General features: G+C 37.0%; 1 protein-coding gene across 11 annotated transcripts in view; it reads left to right on the plus strand.

Annotated features, from left to right (window-relative positions):
- The window catches only part of PDE1A (phosphodiesterase 1A), a 166,212-nt gene that overhangs the window by 16,241 nt on the left and 124,266 nt on the right, over positions 1 to 25,705 (plus strand). For 2 of the 11 annotated variants that reach the window (XM_074594025.1, XM_074594031.1), the window contains exon 1: positions 22,189 to 22,624. The exons of the other annotated variants lie outside the window; for them this stretch is intronic. In XM_074594025.1, coding sequence (XP_074450126.1) covers positions 22,572 to 22,624 — 53 coding nt within the window. In that variant the 5' untranslated portion in view covers positions 22,189 to 22,571. Of the gene's footprint in view, positions 1 to 22,188; positions 22,625 to 25,705 lie in introns of those variants that run through there. 11 annotated transcript variants of the gene reach the window in all.

Raw genomic sequence — 25,705 nt, forward strand, 5'->3', positions numbered from 1 at the left:
AGATCATTTCAAGGATCTGGTTTATTGTCACAGTTAAAGGGATAATGGATGTGGTATGGAGTGGGAACGAACTCTCAGAGCTGGGGTGCAAGTATTAATTCACTGCTGAAACTGGTGTATTGAGAAATGAAATCCCTGAAGTGTATCGAAAAGATTGTCCTTCACTGAAGCTGGCAAACGCTAGCAACTGTTGCCCAGCACCATTCACAGCAATGCCGGTGCTGAAGCACTGTTAACAAAACCGTGAGTTTGCTTCCCTCTTTCCCCCAGTGCAGTCGGAACAATAGAAAACACTGAATCAAAGATTCAGTGTTTTACATTTGCTTGGCACCATGCTAACTTAATAAAGAATGAACTTGCTCAAGGATTTTTTCCATAGAAATAGGACAACAAGACGTTCTGGTACCACTCCCAGAGCATGACTCACAAAGAGAAGGCAGCAGAGAAAAAGAGTGGTTTTTTTCCTTTCACAAAACCACTCACTTCCTTTCAAGGTTATGCACTTGTTTTTATTTCTAAATGTGCTGTTTGATCCTCTTCCTATTAATGTTTGAAAAAAATAGTCTTAAAGGTAGATGACAGCAATATTTATGGAGCGGGCTGTCATCCCCCTCCATTTTTGCTGAAAGATGCTTGCTACATTCCTTCAGTGTTTAGTCACTTCAGTACACCATGAAATCCTGACATGACTGCAAGTTCTCTTGACTCCTTACTAAGTGGGTTTGTTCTAGCGAAACAGACCAAATGATACCAATACATTCTCTCAACATTCATTCATTAGCTTTAAGAACTATTGTGACGGGTGAGACTTCTCTTGATGGTATTTTTCACTCAAACTACACCCAAAGGCTAGCTTCTCACTTGCCCACCCTCCTCCCTGACAGTCATGTTTTATCTGTCAGCTTCTAAACAATATACTCAAATAATATGCTCAGATCACCCTCCACTTAAAAACGCTGATCAATATTTTTGTCCTACTTGTTACAGAATGATTAGGTTGCTAAACTCACGTTTAGTTGCAGTTATTTGGTATAAATTAGGTCATTGTTCCACATTCTTGTTAATGTCGTGTTTCCCATCTGCTGTAGTTCGTTATGACCGTGTTGCTTATACTGTCTACATACACGGCAATGAAACAACTTCTCAAACATTTCAAGTAGTTCTTTGAGCTCCAGTAGCACAAAAACTTTAATGTATCTGTGACTATTAAGCAAATACCTGTTGTTCTGAGAGCAAGAAAGTGAACTAATACCTGACCTAGAATAAAGGCTTAATTTTTAGTTTCAGTTGATTCCGTTTTGGTCATGTCACTGTGTTTTGCTAGCAAAAGAGCTTCTTTTAACACTTCACCTCTCAGGGAAAGAGGCTGAAGTGATATGAATGACTGGTGGTGCTGAGGGACTTATTCAACAGTAAAATCTGGTAAGTAAACTTAATACATTTCTGATAAACAAATGTTAACGGGGTTTGGGAAATGTGCACATTTTGGGTTGATGGCTCATTGCGATTTCTTTGCAAGAACAAAAGTGTTAAAAAGATATTTAAAAGAAATACTTAAGACGAAAAATGGAGAAAGGAAGGTATATTGTGGAAACATGAAATATATGTCAACACAAATTATCTGGATTTATTGATATGCCAAATATTTTGCTTTAGATAAGAAAGAAAGAAAAACAGGAAAGAAAGTGTTACACACTTTCATGTTACCACCATGAGGCACGTCTCTGTGACTACTGTTGATTCTACTCATATGTAGAGAGCTGAGTGGGAATCAGAGCTGACGAGTAGTGAGGGCTATAGCTGAAGGCTATACACTCTAGATAATTCCAGTATCTGTGATGTCAGCGTTGATTTCTGTCTTGGGTTTTCATTTTAATGGTACTTCCAGCTTTTTATTTTTTTCATCTCATCTCAAAGGCAGCAAAACCAGCTAACCAAATTGCTTGACCAGAAAGTTATGTTGATATCTCCTCATCTCTACTCCTGCTTGCCTCTTTGGTTTTTGATTATTCAGTGTTTCCGCTGATACATGCCTGCAGGAGACTTCATTTCTCTGGACTGACTTCTGAGGCCTCTGAAATCCAGAGTCACTGGTAAAACTGATTAAAAGCTAAGATTCCCATCCCATAAGAAATGTTAAATTCTGTAGGCTTTTTACCAGATTGTAAACTGTTTCAGGGTCGGGAAGTTTATGCATCTTTTACTTTACGTCTGATATTTTATGCAATCAGCTCATCTGGCAACTCAGAGCCCCAGACAAATGATTATTGATTTGTTCAGGTGATTTATTGTGCAAAGATATGGGAGAGGTATCTAGTTAAAGATGGCGGTACACAGGGTGAACAAGTTCTGAAACCTCTTGCTACCCTCTTGCCCCTAATCTACAAGCAAAAGATTCTGGACGATGGCCAGACTTGGAAAGTAGCTCTACGCAGGGTTCACAAAAATGGTATTTTACTTTGATTTATCCTGGTTTGCTAATAAAGGCAGTCTTTGCAACAGCGAGGTTTTATAGTGGATATATGTGGGTGCACCACAACCTTCCACCTTCTGCATACTCAATGTAGACTTACATCTCATTACTGTCTAGCTATTAATTGTATGTGTCTGTGAACAATGATGGCTTCAAGAGCTAAGCTGTCAATATGACTTCCCCAGATGAACATCTGAGTAGGCGTAAATGTCATGATAAGCATGCTGCCTTCATGTATCACAGAAAGTTATTATCTCCTTTTTGCTGATTCTTATATAACTATACTTCTGGCTGATAAAATAAAATAAAGACTTACTTTTTTTCATAGTCAGCTGTGTTAAACCTATACATATATATTGTTGAAAATTCCACTTACTAATAGTGATATTTTTCCTTCAAAATACCTGTCAAACCTGACTGATACTTTTTCACGTGTTGTTACTTAGGTGAAATTGAATGCTTTAGAGCACTTAGATATGTAAGGTTAAATATACCAATATCGATTCAAGTCACCAACAGCAGCTGGCCGTCAGAAACTGTGGAGAAAGAAATTAATTGGATACTTCCTTTTACTTAACAAAATGTAAGAATAATCTTTAGAAGTAAACAGCACTACATACCATTGCAAAAAATGTATCTGAGGGGTTGGAGACAGGCAGACTCATCCACAGGTTTTGCAAGTTATAATAAATTTTAAAAGTACTATTTGTATTAATTTGGGAATTTTTTTTTCTGTTAGTTTTCCAAATTGAAATAGTGTCAGTCCCATAATAAATAGCAGGAAAACATGGGAATAATAAAAAAAATATGACATGAAATGATACTTTAGACAAAAACCGGAAACTAAAGAGACATCAGAAGTAGGGCAACGCAGTCTCCGCATTTAATACAGGTATTGTTAATGCAGAATCTCACAGAAAAACATGTCCTTGCAAAAAAAAAAAAAAAAAAAAAAGAAAGATCTTTCTTCTGTAGAAGTTTTATCCTTATAAGCACTTGTTATTATTATTTACAGTACAGCAGCTAAAAAGATTTTAGAGGTTTCTGGGCATTATTCTCTGGGCTGTTTATGTTCCAGGCCACTGGTGTTGCTGTTAGTGGTGCTTCTTCCCGGGAGTCACAGTCTGACCAGTATGATGAAATGCAGAATACTGATAATCAGAAAACTTCCAGAATTTAAATGCAACAAAGGTTTGGAGCAGTTCCTGTGTGAACTTATAGGCTGCCAGTGCTCATTGTATTTAACATTTACCGCTACTCTAAGCAGACTTTTTTTAAAAAGATCTTTATTGTAGTTTTGTGTCTTTTTGTGTCAGGGTCAGGAGCAGATGCTTGAACTTTCTAATCTCTTCTTGTCAGATCAGCACATGGAAAAATCAAACGAAGCTGCCTGCTACTTTTAAGCCTTTCAGAGACCTTCTTTTTCAGGGGCTGTTGGAGAACATGAGCATGAAAATATTCAAACCAAATGTTTGCCAGACATCTCTCGGTGTTTATGTAATCCTCAGTGCTCAAAGGCTTTGAGAAAAAGTGTGATGAGGAAAGGATTTATTTCTTATTCCTCTTTATACTTGTCCATTAATGCCATAATTGAATAAAACAGAAAACACTCCTTTGCTTCATTTTAGCTATTCTAAATCAAAGTTTCTAAACATTTTTTTCTCTAGTTTACCTCTGTGAAGAGCAAAGTTGCATGCAGGAAGCTATGCTCAGGAGTGACTGACTTGTCTTAGTTTTTAATTAAATCTCAGGTAAAATGGAGGAATGAAAGCTGGACTTTTAGAAAGTAATTAGGGTGTTTAAGTGCCCAGCCTTTAACTTTTGATGGAAACTAAACAGAGGGCTTTATGGCACTTTTGATAGTCTTGTCTCAATCTGTGATAATGATAAATTCCACCATTACAAGATTCTGCTCAGATAACGGACATAGCACTAATTATTTCACTGGAGTATCAATGTATCACAAGAAACAAACTCTACTCTTCGTTTTCTGAGCTTTTTTCTTCTTCTTAGATCCATTTACATGTAGCTGAATTTCTGCAGCTCTTTCATCATATCCCATACCTTAAAACTCCTTTTGGTTCTCATACAGCATTTTTTCTAGAGCTTTATTCCATGTTTCCTCCCCATACCAGTGTGGAAAGCTTAATATTCTGGCAGTTTAAGTAGAGCCTCAGACCACATATCTAGAAATTCTTGGACTTTCTGTTGTCATTGGCTTTTCTTCCTTTGTTTTTCTCTTCTTCAAGGAGTTGTTTTCTTTTTACATGTTTCTGTGTGTCTGTTTTAACCCTCAGTCTAAAAAAAATATGCTGCAGCTTTTTGGACGTATCACCAAAAAAAAGTGTAAGTGCCAAGTTCTTAGTTTTAAAATAAGACCAGCAAGAGATTATGAAATGATTCATCACTTCCTGGCAAGCGTAATTATCACTGCAATCACTATTCATTATCTGTTTGCACCCTTTAAAGATGTGCTAAATATTACTGTAAGTTCAGAAAGTTATCATTTCAACTGAATCAACTGAAAAAAATGAAAGCAGCACAGGTGTGTGCTTGAAACGGGAAACAGAACTGATCTCCAGATCAGAGCTTTCTGCCTTAGAATGACTGGCAAGAAACGTGTGACATCCGTGTAAAAATGGTATATGCTGAGGTTAGGATAGTGGCCATACAGAAGAAAGTATTTCAGACGGTTTAGCCATTGAGTTTGTCATTGTTGGAAGCTGACTACTGAAATGTGAAACCAGTTCCACCTCTTAGCTGGGCGTTTATTCACTGTCTAAATTGGGACATTGGAGATCCAGTAATTATGTTTAGTATTCAGTTTGTGTATTTATATCTCTCTCTCAAGCAAACCACTTGTAGCTTCACTCCTATAGATGCTACCTGGCAATTATCTATAAGCAAACAAGGAATCTTATTTTGAGAAGGTATAGTTGTAATTTCTTAGTATTTTGAACCTTATAAAAATGACTCAAAGCATAATTCATTCTGCCTGTAAGTAAACTACTGCAGGATGCAGGGTCATTCTCACCAGTCATTGCAGAAAGTTTAAAACAAAATTCAGACTTGGTAACATATCAATGTACTCATGTGTCAGATAACTTATGTTGTGAGATCTTTGGGGTAGTAATCCGCTTTCTGTTCTGTTTGTATAGCAACTGGTACAATGATGTCTTTATTTACCACTGGGAATTTTGCGTACTCTCATGGCAAACAAACATTTAAAATACATTGTTTAAAAATCTTACAGTGCACGAAAATTTTTCCAAGTTGTTATGAATGACTGCTGTGTTAGAGAAAAATCTTTACCTAACAAGTAAATACTTGTATTTCGTATTTCAGCATTTATTTTTGCATATCGTCTGAGCTCTGTTCATACCCAGGGATGTTAAGCACAAAGAGCTGCCTTTATTTCCCTTATCTGGTGGCATTGAAGTCTAGCTGAAGATCTCTCCTGTGACCTTATATTGTTGTGCATTAGAATCAAAGCCTTGTAAAACGTGTCTCGTGCTGGAGTACTACTGAAAATGGAGGAATCAAATGGTGTGTAACAAAAGAAGTTTTAAAAGTAACAGGTGGGGAGAAGGGAATGACTTAAATGGTAGTAGTAGAGGAGGGAGAAGACCTAGAACTCTTCAGAACTGACGTGTGTGGGAATGGCCCTAACCCACATTATCCTCTTAAATTCTTTCAGTCACTATGCCCAGCTGCTGATTATGATAGGACAAAACAGCATTTCAAAGTAGGTTTCAGCTTTATAATGAGCGAATACATTGTCTGTCTAAGAGAACTATGTCCAAGTATAGACATTTCAGTACTTTTACATCAGGAAAATAAGTAAATTGATATTTTGTGCATTGTGGTATTCAGTTAGGATCTTATATGAATTTGCCTTTTTAAATTTTATAGTATGAAAAAGTGCTAGAGATTAAAGTTGATTTCATTTCATTCTCCATTAGAGTAATTAGATAGCTGGGAAGGGTGCTGAACACCTCCTGTGTTTCTACATGTTTTTTAGAGTCCAGAATATTTATGTCTTTGACCTCTTCCCTAGACAACCTGTATGAGGCTGACTCGTGGAATTTCAGTACTATTCCTACTTACTCCTACCTCAAGTCAAAGATGTTAGTGAAGAGTACTTTAAGAAGCTGAAACAGGATAACCCTCCTTGGTTTTGTATCTTCAACTTAAGGGGAGTTATTAACAGGTGCTGTTCTTGCATTATAATATTGTTTAACCTGAAGGATTGCATTGTGCTGATGGAAGATGGTAGGTAGGTTTGCTGAACTCCAGACTTCACTAAAGATACTTTTTTAGTTAAAACCAAGATTATGATTATGCAACAAATTACATGTAACTCTGTGATTTAGTGAGTCAGCCTCATCAAGAGCAGTGGCCGCTTCTTGTGGTTCTTCAGTATTTCAGTGGCTGGGTTCTTCAGTATTTCTCACTGTGATTTGAAGTTTTATTTGCATTACTGACTGAGCAAAATGATATCATAGATAGGGTTTGTCAGCAAGCTGGCAGAACATAAGTTTTCCTTTCCTGGCACAGATCACATTAAGAAATTTATCAGGGAATATTATGCAGACTCAAAATCTGTCAAAAATATGAATGACGGTGTGACAGAAACCACCTGCATAGCTCATGATGTTCTTGGATCAAAGTAGCAGCAGGAAATTGCTGCAGTATTCCAAATAGTAAGTGTGGTTTTGGAACAAAGCAGAAACCTTGAGAACAAGTTGATATTTGCCTTTTGTCACTTTAAAGCAGTTCCTTAAAGCTTATATCAAAGGACATACTGAATTTGTGGCAAGTGCTGGTAAGAAATACTGAGTTACGTATCCACAAAGTGACAAGATCTGTATGAGACTAAGGCACCTGGTACATAAGAGGAGTGAAAAAGACATTGTTAGATATTACTGCACAGGAAAGGGGTTTGAAAACTATTGCTACAAAGTCACTGAAATGAAAATTTGCTTCGTACAGGAGAAGAAACAAAGGAAGAAAGAATACCTAGTTCTTACAAAGAATTTTAGTCCATGAAAATCAAAGCAACTTTTGAAGAAATTTCATCAGCTCCCAGCTCCTTGAAACTTAGGCAGTCTGAGTTGAAAGTGACCTGTCCAAGATCAGTGAATGGACTAATCAAAACCTCAGAGCTTGTAGTTCCCAGCTTAGAGTCTTATCTATCAGTCCACGCTGTTTACGTTTGTACAAGAAGGAAAAATAACAAGGTTATTTTTGCCATTAATCTATTCTAAATGCCACTCACTTCACTTAACAAAGGACATTCTGTGAAGCGATCAGCTTCCACCGTCAATATGGCATTAACTATATGAGGCTTTGTGCAATATTAGCAATAGCAAGCTAAATCTCTGTAAGTTAGAATCGAAGCTGTCTCCTGTGCATTCAGAGGTCACTTAAACATTGTCATTTTAGATTAATCTAAGAAAAACTGTGAGGGTAACGTACTTACCACTCATGATACATGTAGTTTCCAAGGTGGTTTCATAAAGTTGGTGAAATTGTTTTTTATCCAATTTATATTTTACTTGTCAACATCACTTTAGGGAGAGTCTGAGGAAGGGTTATTGCTTACAATAGTTACCAGTAGAAGGACGTTTTCCTGCAAATTTGAAGGTATGCTTTTGATACTAGTTGGCTGAAATTAGAGTGTGAGTTTGATCTGTTTGCTGTGTGGTGGCTTTGCCTTTTAGACTTAGTTTTTCCTCTGCCATTGTCACTGTGAATGAATACAGTGTCTGGCTTCGTCACCTCTTTTGTTCTATGGTTCCTTGAGAAACATATCCATATAATTGCTTTTAGGCCTCAGAGAAACTTTCTAAGAACCATACACTGGCTGGAAACTATATTTGGCAAAGAGGTATCAAAGGTTTGTTTTCAGAATAGAAAGTTATATCCACTAGCTCTGAAGTGGTCTGACACAGGTACATCTTTTTTCTATAATTTGGAGTATTATTAACTTGCAGCAAGAGCTGCAAATACAGTGAGAGCAAAATTAGAATTCAAAATGATAGTTATAGTCCAAAAAAACAGTGTGATTGCCAGACTTTTGCCACATTTAGGCAACAGTACTCAGCTGCATAAACACAGGATGGGGAAAAACTAGCTGTATTGCAATAACACAGAAAAGGATCCGGGAAGTAATCACAAACTTGAACAAAATTCAACAGTGTCCTGCTGTTACAAAACAGGTAAAATATCATGGTAGGAGATATAATCTCTGGTAATACTTGGGAACACTGTCACAGTGATCTAACTTCTGCAGTTCATGCATCTCTTTCCAAACACTGGTCATTCTCGTGGCTTGTAGTGTTACTGTTGGTTGCAAAATACTACTTACGTATCTGATTTTGAGCTCTGCCTGCTCATCACTGTGTTATTCTTGAGAGGTTTTGTATTCTTTTTAACGTTCACAATGTCAACCTGAAGTGCGAAATGTTCGTTATTTGCAAATCTAAGTGGTCAAGAGCAAATACAATCTTTCAGTAGTATCGTTCTGAGATATTTGTCCCAGATCACCATCATAATTTGTTTGGTTTTGGTTTTGTTTTCAGGCATTCTGGCTGCATGTTTGTGTTAATGGAGGATTAGGGCTCCCACTTTTTACTCTTTTCAATGATATGTGTTTGCAGTTTTAAAATTTTTGGTTTTAGCTGGAATGCAATTTTCTTCGGCGTCTGCAATACAGTTTCATAGTTAGTCTCCTTGCCTGATCTAACAGGAAAATACTGCAATGTGAAGTGCATCAGAACCAGTTATTCTAAGAACTAATCCTACTTTCTGTCTTATTTTCTCACTGCTGAAAGAGACCAATGAAGCATTATTTAAATCTGCAATTATTCCTTGTGTTTCCAAAAAGCCTCAGCTCTCTGGGAGCTTTTAATGGCTCCTTTCTTGCAGTCATGTTTCTCGCTTTTGATACCCTCAGCCACTTGCAAGTCCAACTCATCATTATCCCTGATCATTATCCCCCTGTGGCTTTGTAACATGAGCTTCTGCGCAGCACAGTCACTGTTTGAACTCCCCCTGAACCCCTCTATGAAGATATGGTTCCCAAACCAGAGAAACCTGAATCACAAAACCAGTGCTTTACATGGTAATATGAGACACAGATATTATCAGAAATAGAAGACAACTTGTTTTTATATAGACATATTCCTGGCATTTCCATGGTCTTCCCTTGCATTTCATTTCTAAAAATAATCACACCACAACAACCTTAGCAGAGTTGACCTGAGTAGCCCATAACGTTTTTCTTAGGCTATTTGCTTTTGTGAAATGTTTTCTTAATTGTGGTTTTTGAGTTGGTCCTTATAGTATCACTAAAAGAATAATTTCCTAAGGATCAAAGGGTATAATGGAAGAATTCATATAACTAATCTGGATAAAGGGATATTTAAATAGTGTTGTATTGATCCAAGTGAGAAAAATCCTTAGTCGTAATTGACATTTTACTGACAGAAGTCATGTGGGCACAGATGCTTGCTTCTACAGAGTCAGGGTGAAAACCAGGTTCATAAATGTCTCAAACACTCTGTAAGAAAGACTGTTAAATGAACAATTATATTTTAGCACCTGTCAGGTAGTCATGAATTATAACATGCTCATTTCATTTTACATGCTATTTAAATGCTCACCATTGTTAAATACTTTCTTGATTATATGTGTCTGTAGAGTGAAGTCAGCCATCATACCAAACCAGAATCATTCTATGTCATTGAATTTAAAGTCTTTAACTTACTATAGTGGCCTTGCAATAAATATTGTGGGTTACTTCAAATAAAACTGAAGAATAGGAGCAGCTGTTAACCTGAGACTTAGCTGAACACGAGAGTTTCAAGCAATGTGCCTCAAGAAACTGAACAGCATTATCGCAGAAAAAGGTGCAAGCTCAGTCTGCATAGTTTGCAGTGAGACACGGGGCCTCGGCAGGTGAGCGTCAACTACAAAAAGGTTGATTTGACCCATGCCTGGTTATCTCAGTCGAAGGCTTGGAGGACATACCATGCTAAGTGCCCTGCTCAGGGCTGAGTGGTAGTAGTAGAGGCTGTTCTCTTTAGCATTCCTGTTTCTGAGCTATACTAGTGCTGCGAACAGGCTATCCGGAGGGATTTTGAGCATCTTCTTGGCTCGTATTGTTCTTACGTAAAAGTGTGTAATTCCTCCCTTGAAAAATGGAAGTGAGCTTCACTAATGTTTCTGGAAGCACGTCTGACAGGTGTTGCTCAAGTTCAGGGCCCTTGTGGGGGAAGAAGGTTAAAATTCAGTGGAGAGTGTGTTTTGCTATAAGTTTATTTCAAGATCCTCTAAAACCTGTTTCTTTAAAGGGTTATAAATAGTTCCTAAAGCTATCTCAAATTGCATTTTTTATTTTCCACTGCAGATGTCCTGATTAGCTACCCTAACTGTATAAGTCTTTTCATTGGGAGTATGATTTACCACATACAGCGTATTTAATGAATATTGCTCCATCTGCTCTTTGAGGACCACACTGACAGTGACTTTAATCATGCAATGAATGCTATTGACATCAGTGGGACTGATGTTATAACAACCCCTCTCTGATGGGAATGAGAGGCTCTCTGTTTTTCAAAACGTCCAAGATGAGTCTACTACAACTCATGGTGGGAAATACTGAATTCATAGAATTTTGCTTAACTGTTCAAATTAATTGTAATGAATTGGTGTTGTTAAGTGTGTTCAGCTGTGTCTGTGTCGACTGGTTGGGACTAGTTACATGACCATGTACGTCATATTTCTTTTTTCTTATACATGACTTTAATTCTTGTACCAAGCAGTCTGGTCTGACTCTTCAAAAGCATAGAGGAGCAGACAAAATAGAAGTCTTACAGTAGCAGAACCACTAAATGCTTGACATTCCCCATGGCACACCTACTGGGCTTCAGCAAAAACATTGGTTTGTGATACACGTGGTGGTATCTGTTACACGTTGTTTGACTGGACTGGATGTTGTTATCTTGGACATGGTCATTCCAATTCTAGCTTGTCTTGTCAGGATAGTAGCGGAGTAGCATTAATGAATGTACAGATCTTCCTGCTTAATTATAAATTCTGCAACAAGATAATTAAAAATCGGCTACCTTGCTATTTATATCATTAATTTCAAATTAGTCTCATTATGCTTTACTGCTTGACAATAATCTGTGTAACAAATGAGACTTACTATGCTCATGGCAGTGGTTGAGAATATGCATTTTATATTAAAGGGAGAAATATTAAACATTAGTGGAGAGCTGATTTTATTACTTATAAAAATGAGGTTAGAAATTAATTTCTAGTGTCAATATTTGATAGGTAGGAGCAAGAAACCAAATACTGGTGTGAAATATACTTGTCAAAGAAGAAATTGATGTCAAAATCCCCACTGTATTGGACAATGCAATGGCAACATTTGCTTTTGTCATGAGAATTTGTAAAAAATAGATGATCAAAGTGCACAATATTTCCATGTGCTGACTAAGGGGAACCATGAAGCTCCTGGGACTCAACAGAAGAATCTTACATCTTTGCATTAATGATTCTCATCTGAATTGTGTTTCGGTAGTTTAGTTCAAATTGCTGGTTCTGATTCTAGTCAGATGGTACCCACATAACATAGTCCAGAATCATAACAGATAACAATAAGTTGGCATATTTTTTGACAGGTTCCAGAGAAAAAGGTGAGACGGAATGATTGTGGAGGATGAGAATGAGTGGAACTGCGTGGTAAAATCCTAATAAGAGCTACGATATTGACACCTTTTGGGAGGAGGGAAAATGCAACCAGTCTTCAGTACAAATAACATAAAATATTATACAGTGATCGGTTTTAATCTACATCTTACTAAGATTATTTTTCAGCTGATGACAAGGTGTTTTTAGATACGGAAAACCTTTTTCTTACTGAATATTGTGTTTTAATTTATCATTCAGTAGTGATTCATAAGAAGTTTAATAGTTCCATGAAAGACATCAGTACACGGGTTTTGTTAAAAATTCTGTTCTTTGTTGCTTTTAGTTCCATTTTAAGACTTTAGTATGAAAAATACCAATTCATTCCTAGGTCCAGGTACACCAACAGATCGTAGGTAAAGAATTCAACAAGGTCTTAGTGTGTGCTTTGTCTTTTTAGTGGATAAGAAAAATGGTGCATTCTCTGACCTGGGAGCATAGCCCATTACATATATGCTGAATTCATATGTAAAATAATTGCATGAGTAATAAAGCCAATTATATTGTACCCACATTTAAACATCTCAGAGAATTTAACTAGCAGAATTAGTCTGCCTCAGCCTTGAATTCAGGCAGATTATGGTATAAAATGAATACATATTCAAGTTTTTTTTGCAGTTTGTGTTTCTAGTACAGTTTTGAAATTAATTTTTCAGAAAGGAGGTTTTAAATGTATGAATGAAGAAAGATGTATTTCCATGAAGAAGGGGAAGAGAAAATAATCTAGGCAGAGACATTGCAGGAAACCATGACTTGTTCCTTGTTTATAAACTGTAACGTTTGGTGTGTTTCACATTCTATAGTCAGGTCCTTTTTATTTCTCAGTATTCTTATATTGCTGGCAAACTTTTGACCCTTGATAAAAAGTGTAAGCACTGAACTACTTTTGATCGCCGTTTTTATTTAGAAAAATCGTTGACTAAATAAGTGATATTCTGACAGGCTCACTGTAAATTAACAGAGTGTCAAAGTTTATCCAAAGAAGTAACAGGTCCTGAACACAAACGCTCTAATGAACCCCGATTCAGGATCATTACCAGTGATTTCAGTAGAAATATGCTGTATTTCCCACACTGATGTGATTGTACTCACTTTCTCTAGCACAAGGCTGAAGGATTCTTTGTTGGTTTTGTACACATACTTTTTAAATCAAATGAGCTGATGCATTTGAAATATGTTTTAGAGTTCTCTCATATCTAGACTAGAACTAGCGGGAGAACATTTTTTTACATAGTTTAGACATACTAAGAATTAACTTTTCTGGGGGGAGAGAGAGAAGTATTTGATATACAAAAAGTCCACATTTCTCCTTGGCTTGTTTTTCCTCTCTGGAAATGCTATTGACAAAAAACGGTAAATTTTGTTTTGGGTCTCCTTAAAGTTTTGCTAGAATAGATAAACTTCCTGCTAGTCCTCTGTCATGAGTGCACATAAACTTGGCACACTTGGAAGGGTGTCATCCCAGTAAATAGAGACTTGGGAAGAAGCGTGTGTGGGGGTGGGGAGACAGTGAGCTGGTATAAGGAGAATAATAATATAGGTAATTTATATGTAGAATAAAAGATAAAACTCTGTGCAGTCGTCTTATCTTTGAAAACCAGTACTGTGTATTGCAAAGGCCATAATAGAATCTAGATGGAAAGAAAAACAAATTCAGATCATTACTGTGTGCGTTACAATTTATGAATATCTTTGCAATAGAAAGATAAGAATGATCAAAATGTTATTGTGTTAGAATAATAGATTTCTGAGTCACGCACAACACATTTTTTTGTCTATGGCCATGTTACATATCTGAGGATAGAGCTGAACTCAGAATTTCATTTATCACTATTTCTAAGACTTTAAAATGATGAATGTCAGATTTCAAGACATCTACGGGGAAACTGTTATTTAAAGCAATTTTCGCAATCAGAAAGCAAAGCTCTGGTATGATTAGTGTTGCTATTTCAAAGAAACAGATTTGTAAGATGATATATAATCACCTGTAGAGTTTTGGCTGTTGTAGCTTCTTTGGTATCTAACCAATGAATAATAGCAATGTGACCAAAGAACAAATAGTTGGTAGAAAAGACACTGCAACAACTCCCAGATACTGCTGTTCCCCTAGGGAAGTGCATGTGTGTATACTTTGAGATAGTTTCCATGTGTCTCAAACTGGATGCCAGAAATCTAATGATGAAAACCAGAAAATGTCAATAACTGTGAAAAAAACAGAGTATTTTAACCAATGAAAGTGAAGTAATTTCCAGAAAACTAAGAAATAGCTGAACTTGGATGACCATGATGAAAGGCAGTGCAAAATGCTTTCAAAATCTAAAATGAAAAAACTTACTGTATCTGAAGCAGAATTGTCTGAAAAAAAACCTGTAAAAAATATTTATTTTTTATGTACCATTAAGCAGAACAGGCCTACAGTTCTTCCCGTTGTCTTGCAATGGTTTCTATATTATGTGTGACTTAACGGTTGTTTAAATTTCGTTTCAAGTTCATACTCTGCCACCTACACAGAAATTTAAAACAGGATTTGAATGCAAGTTAAAAAGTAAAACTTATGTAGTGGAGAGGTAGTTATGATAGATTCTTGCCTCTTTATTCCAGTCTTTCAGATGAGAACTTCTACTGTATATAGAGAAAATTAATACAGCCTACCATGTCTTTTCTGATTACTTTTAGGTCTCTTGTCCTATTAAATGCACATGTATTTTCCATGGGGAAGTGCAGTTTAGTAGAGAAATTCTTTTGGTTGTGTTCTTGCTGTTGTCCAATAGCCATTCTTAACATTTGCCACAGTTACTCATGTTTTCCTTTCTGGATAATTTTTGAGTCTTAAACTGTTTTTTGCTATCTTTAATTATTGCTCCATATATTTATACTGACATACATTTTAATCATGATCTTTAAAGGGTTTAGCCACTATTTTTCGCTTTTTATTCTGTAGCCCATCTGTACTAAGTCCTGGGCATTTTGTTACCTCTCTTCCCCTTGAAGTACAACAGTGTGCTTAGTCAGTAGTTGCTCTATTGTCCAGTATATAGTTCCCATTATAGGTATACATTTAGAAAGCACATGGTACATCAATTACAGTGTTTTCTAATAGAGACTGAAATTCCATCCACCATGGCCAACAATAATATTGCACTGGCTCAAAACCAAAGAATGCCATGTTTTGAGTTGTGTATTTCAGTGCTAATTTAGCATCATATATCCCAAAGGAATTTCTCCTTCTCCTTTCCCTTCCCTTCCTCTTCTTCTCATCCCCCACTTCTCCTTCACTGAGGATGCAGGGTATAATATCCTAATAATATCGGGCAGAATCAAAGAAAATACAACTGTGATTCTGGTCATGTTCTTCAGGAAGGTTTTATTAATCGAGAAAATTAATGCCCCCTTGAGAAATTGGTATTTGTATTTTTTGGTATTTCTACTTATTTGCTTTAAGCTTTGCAAGGACTCTTAAGATGTAGTAAAATATAAAAGCAAAAGTAAAGGACTGGGAAGCTTTTCAAGCCAAGTTCCTGTACTCCAGTCTGAGCGGGAAAGTCCTAGCAGGGAAATTAATCTCCTGCGTGACGGCATTGACGTAAGTCTCTGCTCAGTTTGTGTGTGCATGTAAACAGGGAAAGCAAGAGAGAATAAAACAATTTTATAAATATTCCTACTTACAAGAGGTAAAAAGGGAAGTCAGAACTTAAAGACCCGCACAACTGTTTGCACAGAGCTTTACCACATGTGCTATAATAGATCCAGTAACGTTTGCCAACATTTCTATCTGCACTCTGAATGAGTCACAATTATCTTCAGTACTGTCTAGTTTTTCAAGCTTGGAGAAGTCATTAGGTTAAGTTTTAGAGTGGGTTTTGCTGACGTCAACACAAAGAAATAAATTGAGACTGGCCTACACGTTTATGTATGCAGAGTGCAATACGCTTAATGCAAACCTGGTAGAGCCGTTGGGTGAAAAAGCATTCGGCCTGATCCGTGACAGGATGAACTGTGCTGAAGAATGTGGGTACTTGTATGGAGAATGTGGATAACTATAATTTAGCTCTTAAATGATTACACAATCACAGTTCTAGTAGGTAGTATTCTATATTAAGCATGACATGCTTGTGATAAAGATTACCCTTTGTATGGCAGGCAACCCCAGCACCTCCTATAGCATTTAACCTGTGTCTGGGGACAGTACGAGACATATTGAGCAATTTTATTGGCTTGATACAGACAGACTTGGAGAGCCTGCATGTGGACTGGAAGCTGGTAAAGGAGGTGGTGAGAGACATACCCCACTCAGTATCATGAAAAGGCTGGGACAGCTATTCTGTCTTGTGGAGAGCCTTGGAAGACCGTCTTCCTTGCTTAAGTGACAATGATGGCAAAGATGGATTTCACATCATCCCCTTCAGTTTCTTATGCATTGAGTTTAAATGCTTAACCTGTTTGCAGCCTTTATGGAGTGGGTTTAATCCACCATTGATATAAATACCTAAATAAAAATCTTGTTAGGAATTGCACAAGATACACTGATTTTCTACTGGAAAAAATTTTCTATTCATGCTTCAGTTAGTGATTTAATTGCATTACAAATTTCTTAAAACAGTGAACCAGTGCAAGGTACTGAACTGAAAAGTAAAATAGTATTCTCGTCGGAAGTCCTGCTCTAGATTTTTATATTTCAAACCTGTACATTACCTGTACATGTAAGAAGAGAAGCATGTAGAAGTATGTTGTCTTTTTTTTTTTTCCTGCTTCAGTAAGTCCAGAAAATAAATGGGTGCATGATACCTAGCTCTCCACTTGATCTCTTGTTGCTCATAGGGAAAAGCTCTGACCCCCTGCTTTCTTATTGAAGCAGAACAGAGATTATGGCATTTAATTGATTCGTTTTGAGGGTCGCACTTGATTGCCAAAATTAAGGACCAGTTTTGGGTGAAGTGGCGAATAGATGAAACAGTCGAAAGCCCAAATGGTACAGCTGGTTGGTAGATGGTTTCATGCACACGTAAATCCCAAATTTAACAGCAGATTCATTTAGAAGCTGATGATTGCAGTTGGTTACTGAAGAATTTTAGAATGATAAGGTTGAGTGGTGTATTCAGAAATTATTTACTCTATTTTCTCCTCCAAGGCAAGGCTAATAATAAAAGGCTATATAAGCTTATATAGGCTTTTAAAAATCTACCCTTAAAAACCCACTTGTGATTCCATGAACAGATTCCCTCAGCAATTAATGTGCTTATTATTTTCCATTGAAGAGTATTCTTTTCGCCATATTACTGCAACTTATGGACCTATAAGCTATTTTGCAGCACATTATTTCTTGACCACAAGAATAAGGAAAATAGTTTGTTTCCATAAACTTACATGGCTACGCTTATGATCTGGAAGTGTTTTAATTATGTTTACTTTTCTTTTCTTTAGGCTACATTATATGTGACTTTATGCCTTTCCTTGTACGAGATGTTTTCTAGTTTTCTGTTTTTTCAAGGTTTAGTCCAGTGTGTCTTTGCTGAATCTTTTGCCCCAAAGCAAGAAACAATGCTTCAGGTGAGCTTTAGGAATACAGAGAGAATGGGAGGTTGCTCTTCTGGATGATACTCCCTTTTAAATGTCCCAATGTGATGCTCGTTTTTTCATAAGACTGTGTTAGTATGCTTAGTTTATGATTCACTGCTACTTCCCATGCGTTTTCTGAAGAATTGCTGCCTAGCCAATGGCCCCTTCTCCACCAGATTATTCCCATTTGTATGTAGAGCTTGGTATTTTTCATATCTTCTTTTTTTTCTTAACATTTCTGAAGTTTGTCAAGGACATTCATGAGAGCTTACTAGCTCAATATTGCCAGTGCTGGACTAAGTATATCACCTATATCCATCTAAACCATTGAAGAAAACATTGAATGGTGCTGGCCCTGGGACAGCAAGCTTCTTAGACAAATTATCTTTCTACTTTGACATAATTACTACTCTTTCAGTAGTTTGCCAATTATTTTTCTTACTTATATTCCAGCAGTTTCATAAAGATAGTTTCTTTTTTCCCATATGTGGTTGATCATGCATTTGTAATTTCTTTGCCTTCCTTTTCTGTTGGTCCTCCCACCTCTCTATCTTTCTACAAGGGTGGATGAGCCCTTAAACCCCGACACATATCTTCATTAGCCAGTAGATATTTTTAGATAGAAAGTAGAAAGAATCTGTCTGACACATACAGGTTACTGGTTTTTAAATTTACAATCTTGATTGCCGATAGCTTTGAAATTAAAGTAGGAAAGGTAACTACATTTCTAGACTTCTGGCAAAGAGCTACAGATCAATAAGAAGTATGTGGCATTAAAACAAGCAGAATAAAATATTTTGGGTTCTAGCTTACATGTAATCTTTTGACTCGAGACATAGTACTAAATATCAAATTACTTAACTATTGCTATTGATCTTGAGGTTAGGGAAACTCGTGTTTTCTGAGAGGTAAAGTATTACATACTTTTGGTCTGAAAAATCTTCTTTCACATGAACATATGCGTGGGAGGTGAAATAAAAACAGCATGCATGACATGGAAAGAGCAGTGGTCATTGGTTGTGATGGGTGAACAATAGCAACACTAATTGGAAAATAAATTGAAAAACAAGCAATTCAGGAGTTTTCTGCTTGAGATCAATCAGTGTTGGCAAATTAAATAAGATAACTCTAGGGCATCATTGAAATAGATTTTTACCATTCTAATTATGGCTGAAGGGTTAAGTCTGAAGTAATAAATATGATTAAAATTATCTACAGAGGACTTTTAAAAATTGCAATAATGCTTTCAAGCAGAATACTTCCTCATTCTAATAAAAATGCACCTCTTCAGTGCATTCTGTGTATCAGATCCGGTATATCCTACAATTTACTAATATTACTCCAGTATCCTCTGACACTGTAATCTGCAAAAGGTTACATGCAGGTTGAGGGAGGTGATTCTCCCCCTCTACTCTGCTCTGGTAAGAAGCCACCTGGAGTACTGTGTCCAGCTCTCAAGTCCCCAGCACAAGAAGGACATGGACCTGCGAAGGGCCACAAAGATGATCAGAGGGCTGGAGCACCTCTCCAATGAAGACAGGCTGAGAGAGTTGGGGTTGTTCAGCCTGGAGAAGAGAAGGCTCCAGAGAGACCTTATAGTGGCCTTCCAGCATCTGAAGGGGGCCTACAAGAAAGCTGGAGAGAAACTTTTTACAAGGGCATGTAGTGATAGGATGAGGGGTAATGTCTTCAAACTGGAAGAGAGTAGATTTTGATTAGATATCAAGAAGAAATTTTTCACTATGAGGGTGGCGAGGCACTGAAACAGGGAACAGGTTGCCCAGGGAAGCTGTGGATGCCCCATCCCTGGAGGTGTTCGAGGCCAGGCTGGATGGGGCTTTGAGCAGCCTGGTCTAGTGGGAGGTGTCCCTGCCCAGGGCAGGGAGTTTGGAACTAGATGATCTTTAAGGTCCCTTCCAACCTAAACCATTCTATGATTGTATGCATCTATGGTTTTTATACATGTGATTCTTCCACTGAACAAATGCAGGAAAAATCTTAGTGAGGCTCAGGCTTCAAGCAGTGTAGTTAATCTGTCGTATCTGTCTGAAATGCTCTTTCTTGAAGAATTTGTGTGAATACTTATTCAACGTAGATGTGACTTCTGAATACCATAAGAAAAAAGTCAGTAGGTTGTTGACATGTTGAATGAAAAAATGGATGAAAACCAATGCAATTAAAGTGACGTTCTGTTACCATTTTAAATTACTATTTTCTTTCCCTGTCTTTTTTGTTTTAACAGCTCAAAATTCCTTGTAGCCAAATAATTACACTGCAGGAATTTCAGCTGCCCCAAATAGTGCTTTATACGGTGTCATGCTTGAATGGAAGTTCCATGAACAACAATGTGCATTGGACTAGGCCCAGAAAACTTTACTTTTAAGATGCATACTAGTTTCAGGACCAATAAAACTGCTAGGTGAAAGGTTGGGGAGTTCAATGGAAAAACATATTTAGTATAGGTCTCACTGAGACTTTGGAGATATTTGTTTTTCTTTCGAAACTCTCAGAAGATATTGGGATTTTTAGCCTGAGCTACAGGTAATCCCTCTGAATAACAGAAATATAGCAGTCCTATGCATGTAATGTGAAACAGAAAGAAAAGGGAGATTTCCTTGTGATTTTCAGCTTTCTGTATAGACAGTGAGTGAACACACTTCAAAAAGCAGATAATTATTTTGAAATGCTGAAACCCAGAGCAGGAGAACTGCATGAAGAAAAACGGGAATGTTGGCAAACAATAAGTAAGATCATGGCTACATGAAAGTCTTTAAAAATATGACAACACTCTGAACACTGCATATTGTTGAAGAAGGATCTTCAGATTCTTCAGATCCTTCAAGATCTTGGCAAAAACTAATCTGTGATCTGATAAAGATAATTGTTTACCTGACGAAGGTGTATTTCTCTCTGCTTCTCAAAGGAGTAGAAATGAAAAGTGGAGCAAGGTGAAACTGAATTGACACAAAATAACCGGTGATGTCTGGCTGATAGTTTTTCCTTTAGATAATTGCTCCATGTCTGTGTGAAGAAAATAGTTTATACAGTGTGGGGATTAGTTTCTGGGTCCTTTCAGGCTAATCAAACTTGACATTGTCACTCTGTTGTGTAAGCAATATATATTAGCTCTAGGAAGAGATTTTACCTGTTTCAGTGAAATCCACGAAACTGCTAAATTTTCCTTTGTGGAAATACATGTTACTGGAATGTTTGTTATCTCTCTGTTTGTTATATAGCATTATTTCATGGAAATTTTTTTAATTTAATAATAATTTGTGCATAATGTAATATGAAATTTTTCGGTCATATACAGCCTAAGACATATCTCAGTGTTACTTACTGTGCTTTTTCTGTGGACTTACAGTGCCCCTCAAACTTAATTTGGTAATGCCAGTGTGTATGCACTTAACTGTGTAAATCTACCGCTCTTCTGCTCTCCCTCCAGCCAATAACGCAATTGTAAAGGATGCCCAGCCTTCCTGATCCAACCTGCTGTGCACCAATAACTTCACCTAGCACATACCGAGTGCTTTTCAAGAGTTAAACCGAGAGGGAGCTCCAGTGTTGGGTCAAGGGAAGAAAGAATTGCAGGCAGGTCCTTTGCTGCCTTGGCAGGAAGGGGGCACACGGTTCCAGGGTACGGTGCAGCTAGAGCGTGCAGCTACACTCATGGTGATGGCTTGCAGCTGGTTTACGTCTCCTCTGGCCGGCTTCCATGTTTCCCGTCAAGCCCAGTGCCAGCCCAGCTTTGTTATGGGCCCTTTGCAGTGCCCAGGAAATGGCATCTCACCTGAACCGCTTATGGCTTCAGTTCGCTGAGAACTGAAAGCCGCTTCTGCTTTATAGCTTTCTTGACAGCCTGTGTTCGCTGCAGTTGAATTCTTCCTGATTTATGTCAGCGTGATGTCAGAGCAAGCTTTTCAGTTTGGATCTCTGTTGAAATCTTATCTTGCAAACAGTTAACAGTTTGCTACTGTCACTATCTGATCTTGGTCATTTTTGTTTTCCTCGCTCACGTAGTGTCGGTTTGTTTTATGTAGTTGTGGTCCTACCAGCTGCAAACACCATATTATGCTTCAGCGAACTCTAGGTTATTAGGTTATGAATGCTAAAAATTATGAGCAGTACTTTAATTTGCATAGTTATATCCACACATCATCCAGAGTGAATAAAAGCCAGATTGTAAAATAATTACTATCTCTTGAAGTAGAGCCAGCCTCACAGACCAGATCCATCCGTCTTCATTAATTTGTATACAGTTCTTTTACCAGAACAAACTTTCTGAAGGTACTCGCATGGGAATGCTGAAACAGCTGCACAACTTTTATTTTGAAGAAAAAAAAGTTGAGCCTCGGAACAGTGTGTTTTAAAGAGAGAGAGAGAGAGAGAGTGACTCTGCATTTAAGACTTTGACCAGCATGTGTATGAAGTGCTCTCAGGGCTGGAATAATCTAACAAATTTTTACCTGGGTAGCACTTGGCAAAGCTCCCCTCTTTTCTTGCACAGTTGAAAGGAATCCAGTACAATTCTGTGCTTCAATCAGCTTGACTCCAGTTTCGCACAGCCTGCCCGGTTTGGTAGTGCACGGCCGTGCCTGGCTTATGTGGCCTCTATGGCCCTTTTCTGCTCCACTGTCAGAAAGAGGGAGGGAGGCTTCCCCCAGCACCAAAATATCATTCTGTGTACTCTCTGCAGCACAGTAGCTAAGAACAAGTTTCCCGATTACTGCCTGGTCTTTTTGGAGCTATTTGCTGGAAGAAGTCTTTTTCCCCACTTTAAATGGATGATTGTGTTACAATCAAGAAAAAGCATCTCCAAAGACCAATCTTTAGGTAAGTGATGTTATTATTACTTTGAACTGAAAGTGTTATGAACTTTACTCTCTACATCCTATTTATTAACTTAAAGTTCATATGCAAACACACAAAAAATTGTTCACAAGAAAGAGTTTAATATTGCGTAGCCTAGTAACATATTATTTTGGTGCTCAAAATATATTTTTTTCACTTGAACTGAGAATTTATGGAAGTTCTTTTTCCTCTCCTCTCTGTCATTTGTGTTCTCTAAAGTTTTGTGTGGGATTGTCTTTATTATGAAAGTGGAGCAGCGTAGCTCTTGAAAACTTTTTTTTTTGTGTGTTTTATTTTCCTACAGCTCTGCAGTCCCTCAGTGTATTCTGGAATTATAGAACTGTTTAAGTTTGGAACGTGGTTCTTGGTTGGTTTAGCTCATTACGTCCGGATGGCAGAATTTTAATACTTGAAATGATACACCTTTCAGAGTAAAGTAGCTTGCTTACTGGGATGGGCAGACAAGTGCTTAAAGAGTAACTAATCCATCAGACTCTTCTGCTAGGAAAGGTTCAAGTTTAAAGAGTAATAAGTTGTAGTTTTTGTGAGGTGGTTCTTCACTGCTTCCTACATATGTTAGTTTGATCTATGAAATTCTTTATGATTTCAGCTTATTTTATATTTTAAAGTCCATTATAAAATTATTTTTGCAGATCGGGATTAGATCTAATTTGTTTGTGCTTTTTACCATGGGAAACCCCTTTCTTTCCTTTGGCCAGTCCTAGCTTCAGACTGAGTGACCTTGAGTGGGAAATAATGTTTCTCAAACTGCTATGGATAAGGATGCAGCGGCTGTAAGATTAAACAAACCTGCAATAGTTCACGCTTCTGTTTGTGGCTGGTGACAGCTTTAACAAAACTCCAGTTCTTACTGGGTGACATCAGTAGGAAGTATATTGTAACCACAGTGTTGATATGACAAATAAAAATAAAATTATAGATGGTCCCAGCGCAAATACAGTCTTGTAATTTATGGGATTGTCACTACTGATGTCATATATTGTGGGAGTACAGTAAGGGTTGGTATTGCAGCTCCAGAGTAAGGTCAGACAGGTAGTCATGGCAGGATTATGTACTACTAATGTTACATGTGGAGAAATCTTTCAGTATTTACAGCTATGGTACAGAAAGAAAATCTGGACGTTAAAAGGATACTATGGGAGTGAAATGACTTAACTGTTAACCTTAAATTTTAATGTCCTGTGTGGATTTGCCATGCAATTTATATCGTAAATTAAATTAAACATTTCACACTTTGCTTTGTTAAAGTGGAGTTAAGAAGTTATTTCACAGAAAGCTTTTGACTGATGATTAAGAGACATTTGATATTTTTCTGAAGGGATGTCTTTTTATTTAAGCTAATAGTTGAGTTGAATATATTTCTGTTTAAACATCAATAATTGTTTTTAAGGATGTGTGATAATTATCCCATAAGCTGTAACTTTTTTCAAAAAAAATCTTTTAAATGCACATTCCTCACAGTCTTTTGGAGCCATTAGAATTGCGGGTGAGTAAGTGTATATTTCCTGATGTATTTAGGAATCTGCTATAGAAATCTGCGGTAGCTAGTGTAGTACTGGATAGTTTGCAAGAGCTTTCTTAACGGATGTTTCCCTAAATTGTTTTGTGGGAGTGAACTTAACTCAATGAAATACAAGAAGTTTCAACATTTCTGACTGAAATCCATTCCTGCAAATCAGTTCTAAATACAGAACGGCAACTAACTACTGTTGGCATGCTTAATCCAGAGCGAGAAAACCCCTAATATGGAAAGCCCCCTAAGAGTCCACGGCTCTGCAGTGACTCTTCTGGCAAAAGATCTCTGTAATACTACAGTAAATGCTTAAGAAACATTTCCAAGGTCGAGACCAGCATAATATTTTAGTCAGCTCAAACAGAAAGACAATCTCTGTATGCCGTAAAGATCATATCGTGTACAATAAATACAGATGCTATCAAAGTACATTAAAGAGCTGTTTTTCTAATGTGTGTTCATTTTCCTTATGACTTTGGAAAATATTCCTCCAGTGAGAAAGTGTTCTTGTACAAGAATTATGAAGATTTAGCCTAAGTCCCTTTAATCCTGTAGTTTTCTCTCCATGTAGGTAAAATGGTTTTACTGGGCACATTGGGGTAACTGAATCAGCAGTCTAGTCAATTTTCCCTCAAAAAGAAAAGAAAAAGGAAGAAAATATCAAATTACTCATTTTATATATATTCATATTTATTCATGTTTCACCTACAGCCAACACTAACTGTAGTTACTCTTAAAAATCAGGTCTTTCTTGGGAGCTATGTCAGATCTTAATAAGTACATATGAATGTCTTCCTACGAGCAACGTTACATTTACAGTGGATCTATACTTTTACTTGAGTTGTCCTCCCAGTAATGTAAAAAATATGTTGAGTATCTATTCTAAATTATCCCTTCAATATCACCAGTCGTCTACATAAGAATGGGATAGGTATTATGTTTCAAGATGGGAAACTCAATAATAAAAAGGCATTTCTGACTAATTTTCAGATTTTTTGTAAAAGTCCTGAATTAATGAAGTAAACTTATTCAAATACTGGGAACAAAGTGTAACTTCTGGTATTTGCTGCATGGTAGTGCTTGGATATAACTAAAAAATTCATTCAGAAATATAACTGTGTGAAAAAGCCAAGCTTATGAATCATGTTGAAATGATTACCAAAGCACATCAATTTGGATAAAGTTTTGTAATTGCATCAGAAACCGACTGCCAAATACATAGAGATTCCTGTATTCCTTACTATCAAAAGAACAGTCTGCTATATGCAAAGATCTATTTCAACAGAACTTGTAGCTTGGATATTCACTGGCTATTTTAATGCTGACATAAATTACTGAGGACATTCCATATTTTTCTTAAGAACAGCATCTTCAGCATGTTTGCTATAACTGGAGATGGTGAAATTAATTCAAACAATAAACAAATCAGCTTTCTCAAAGAAAGCAGTGGGAGCTTCATAGCTCTGACATTTAAAATTGGACTGAATAAAGCCATATAAAATATGCTGTAGGGAACAAATCCTTCCCTG

The sequence above is a fragment of the Larus michahellis genome, chromosome 7 (assembly GCF_964199755.1).
Source record: "Larus michahellis chromosome 7, bLarMic1.1, whole genome shotgun sequence".
Lineage (NCBI taxonomy): Eukaryota > Metazoa > Chordata > Aves > Charadriiformes > Laridae > Larus > Larus michahellis.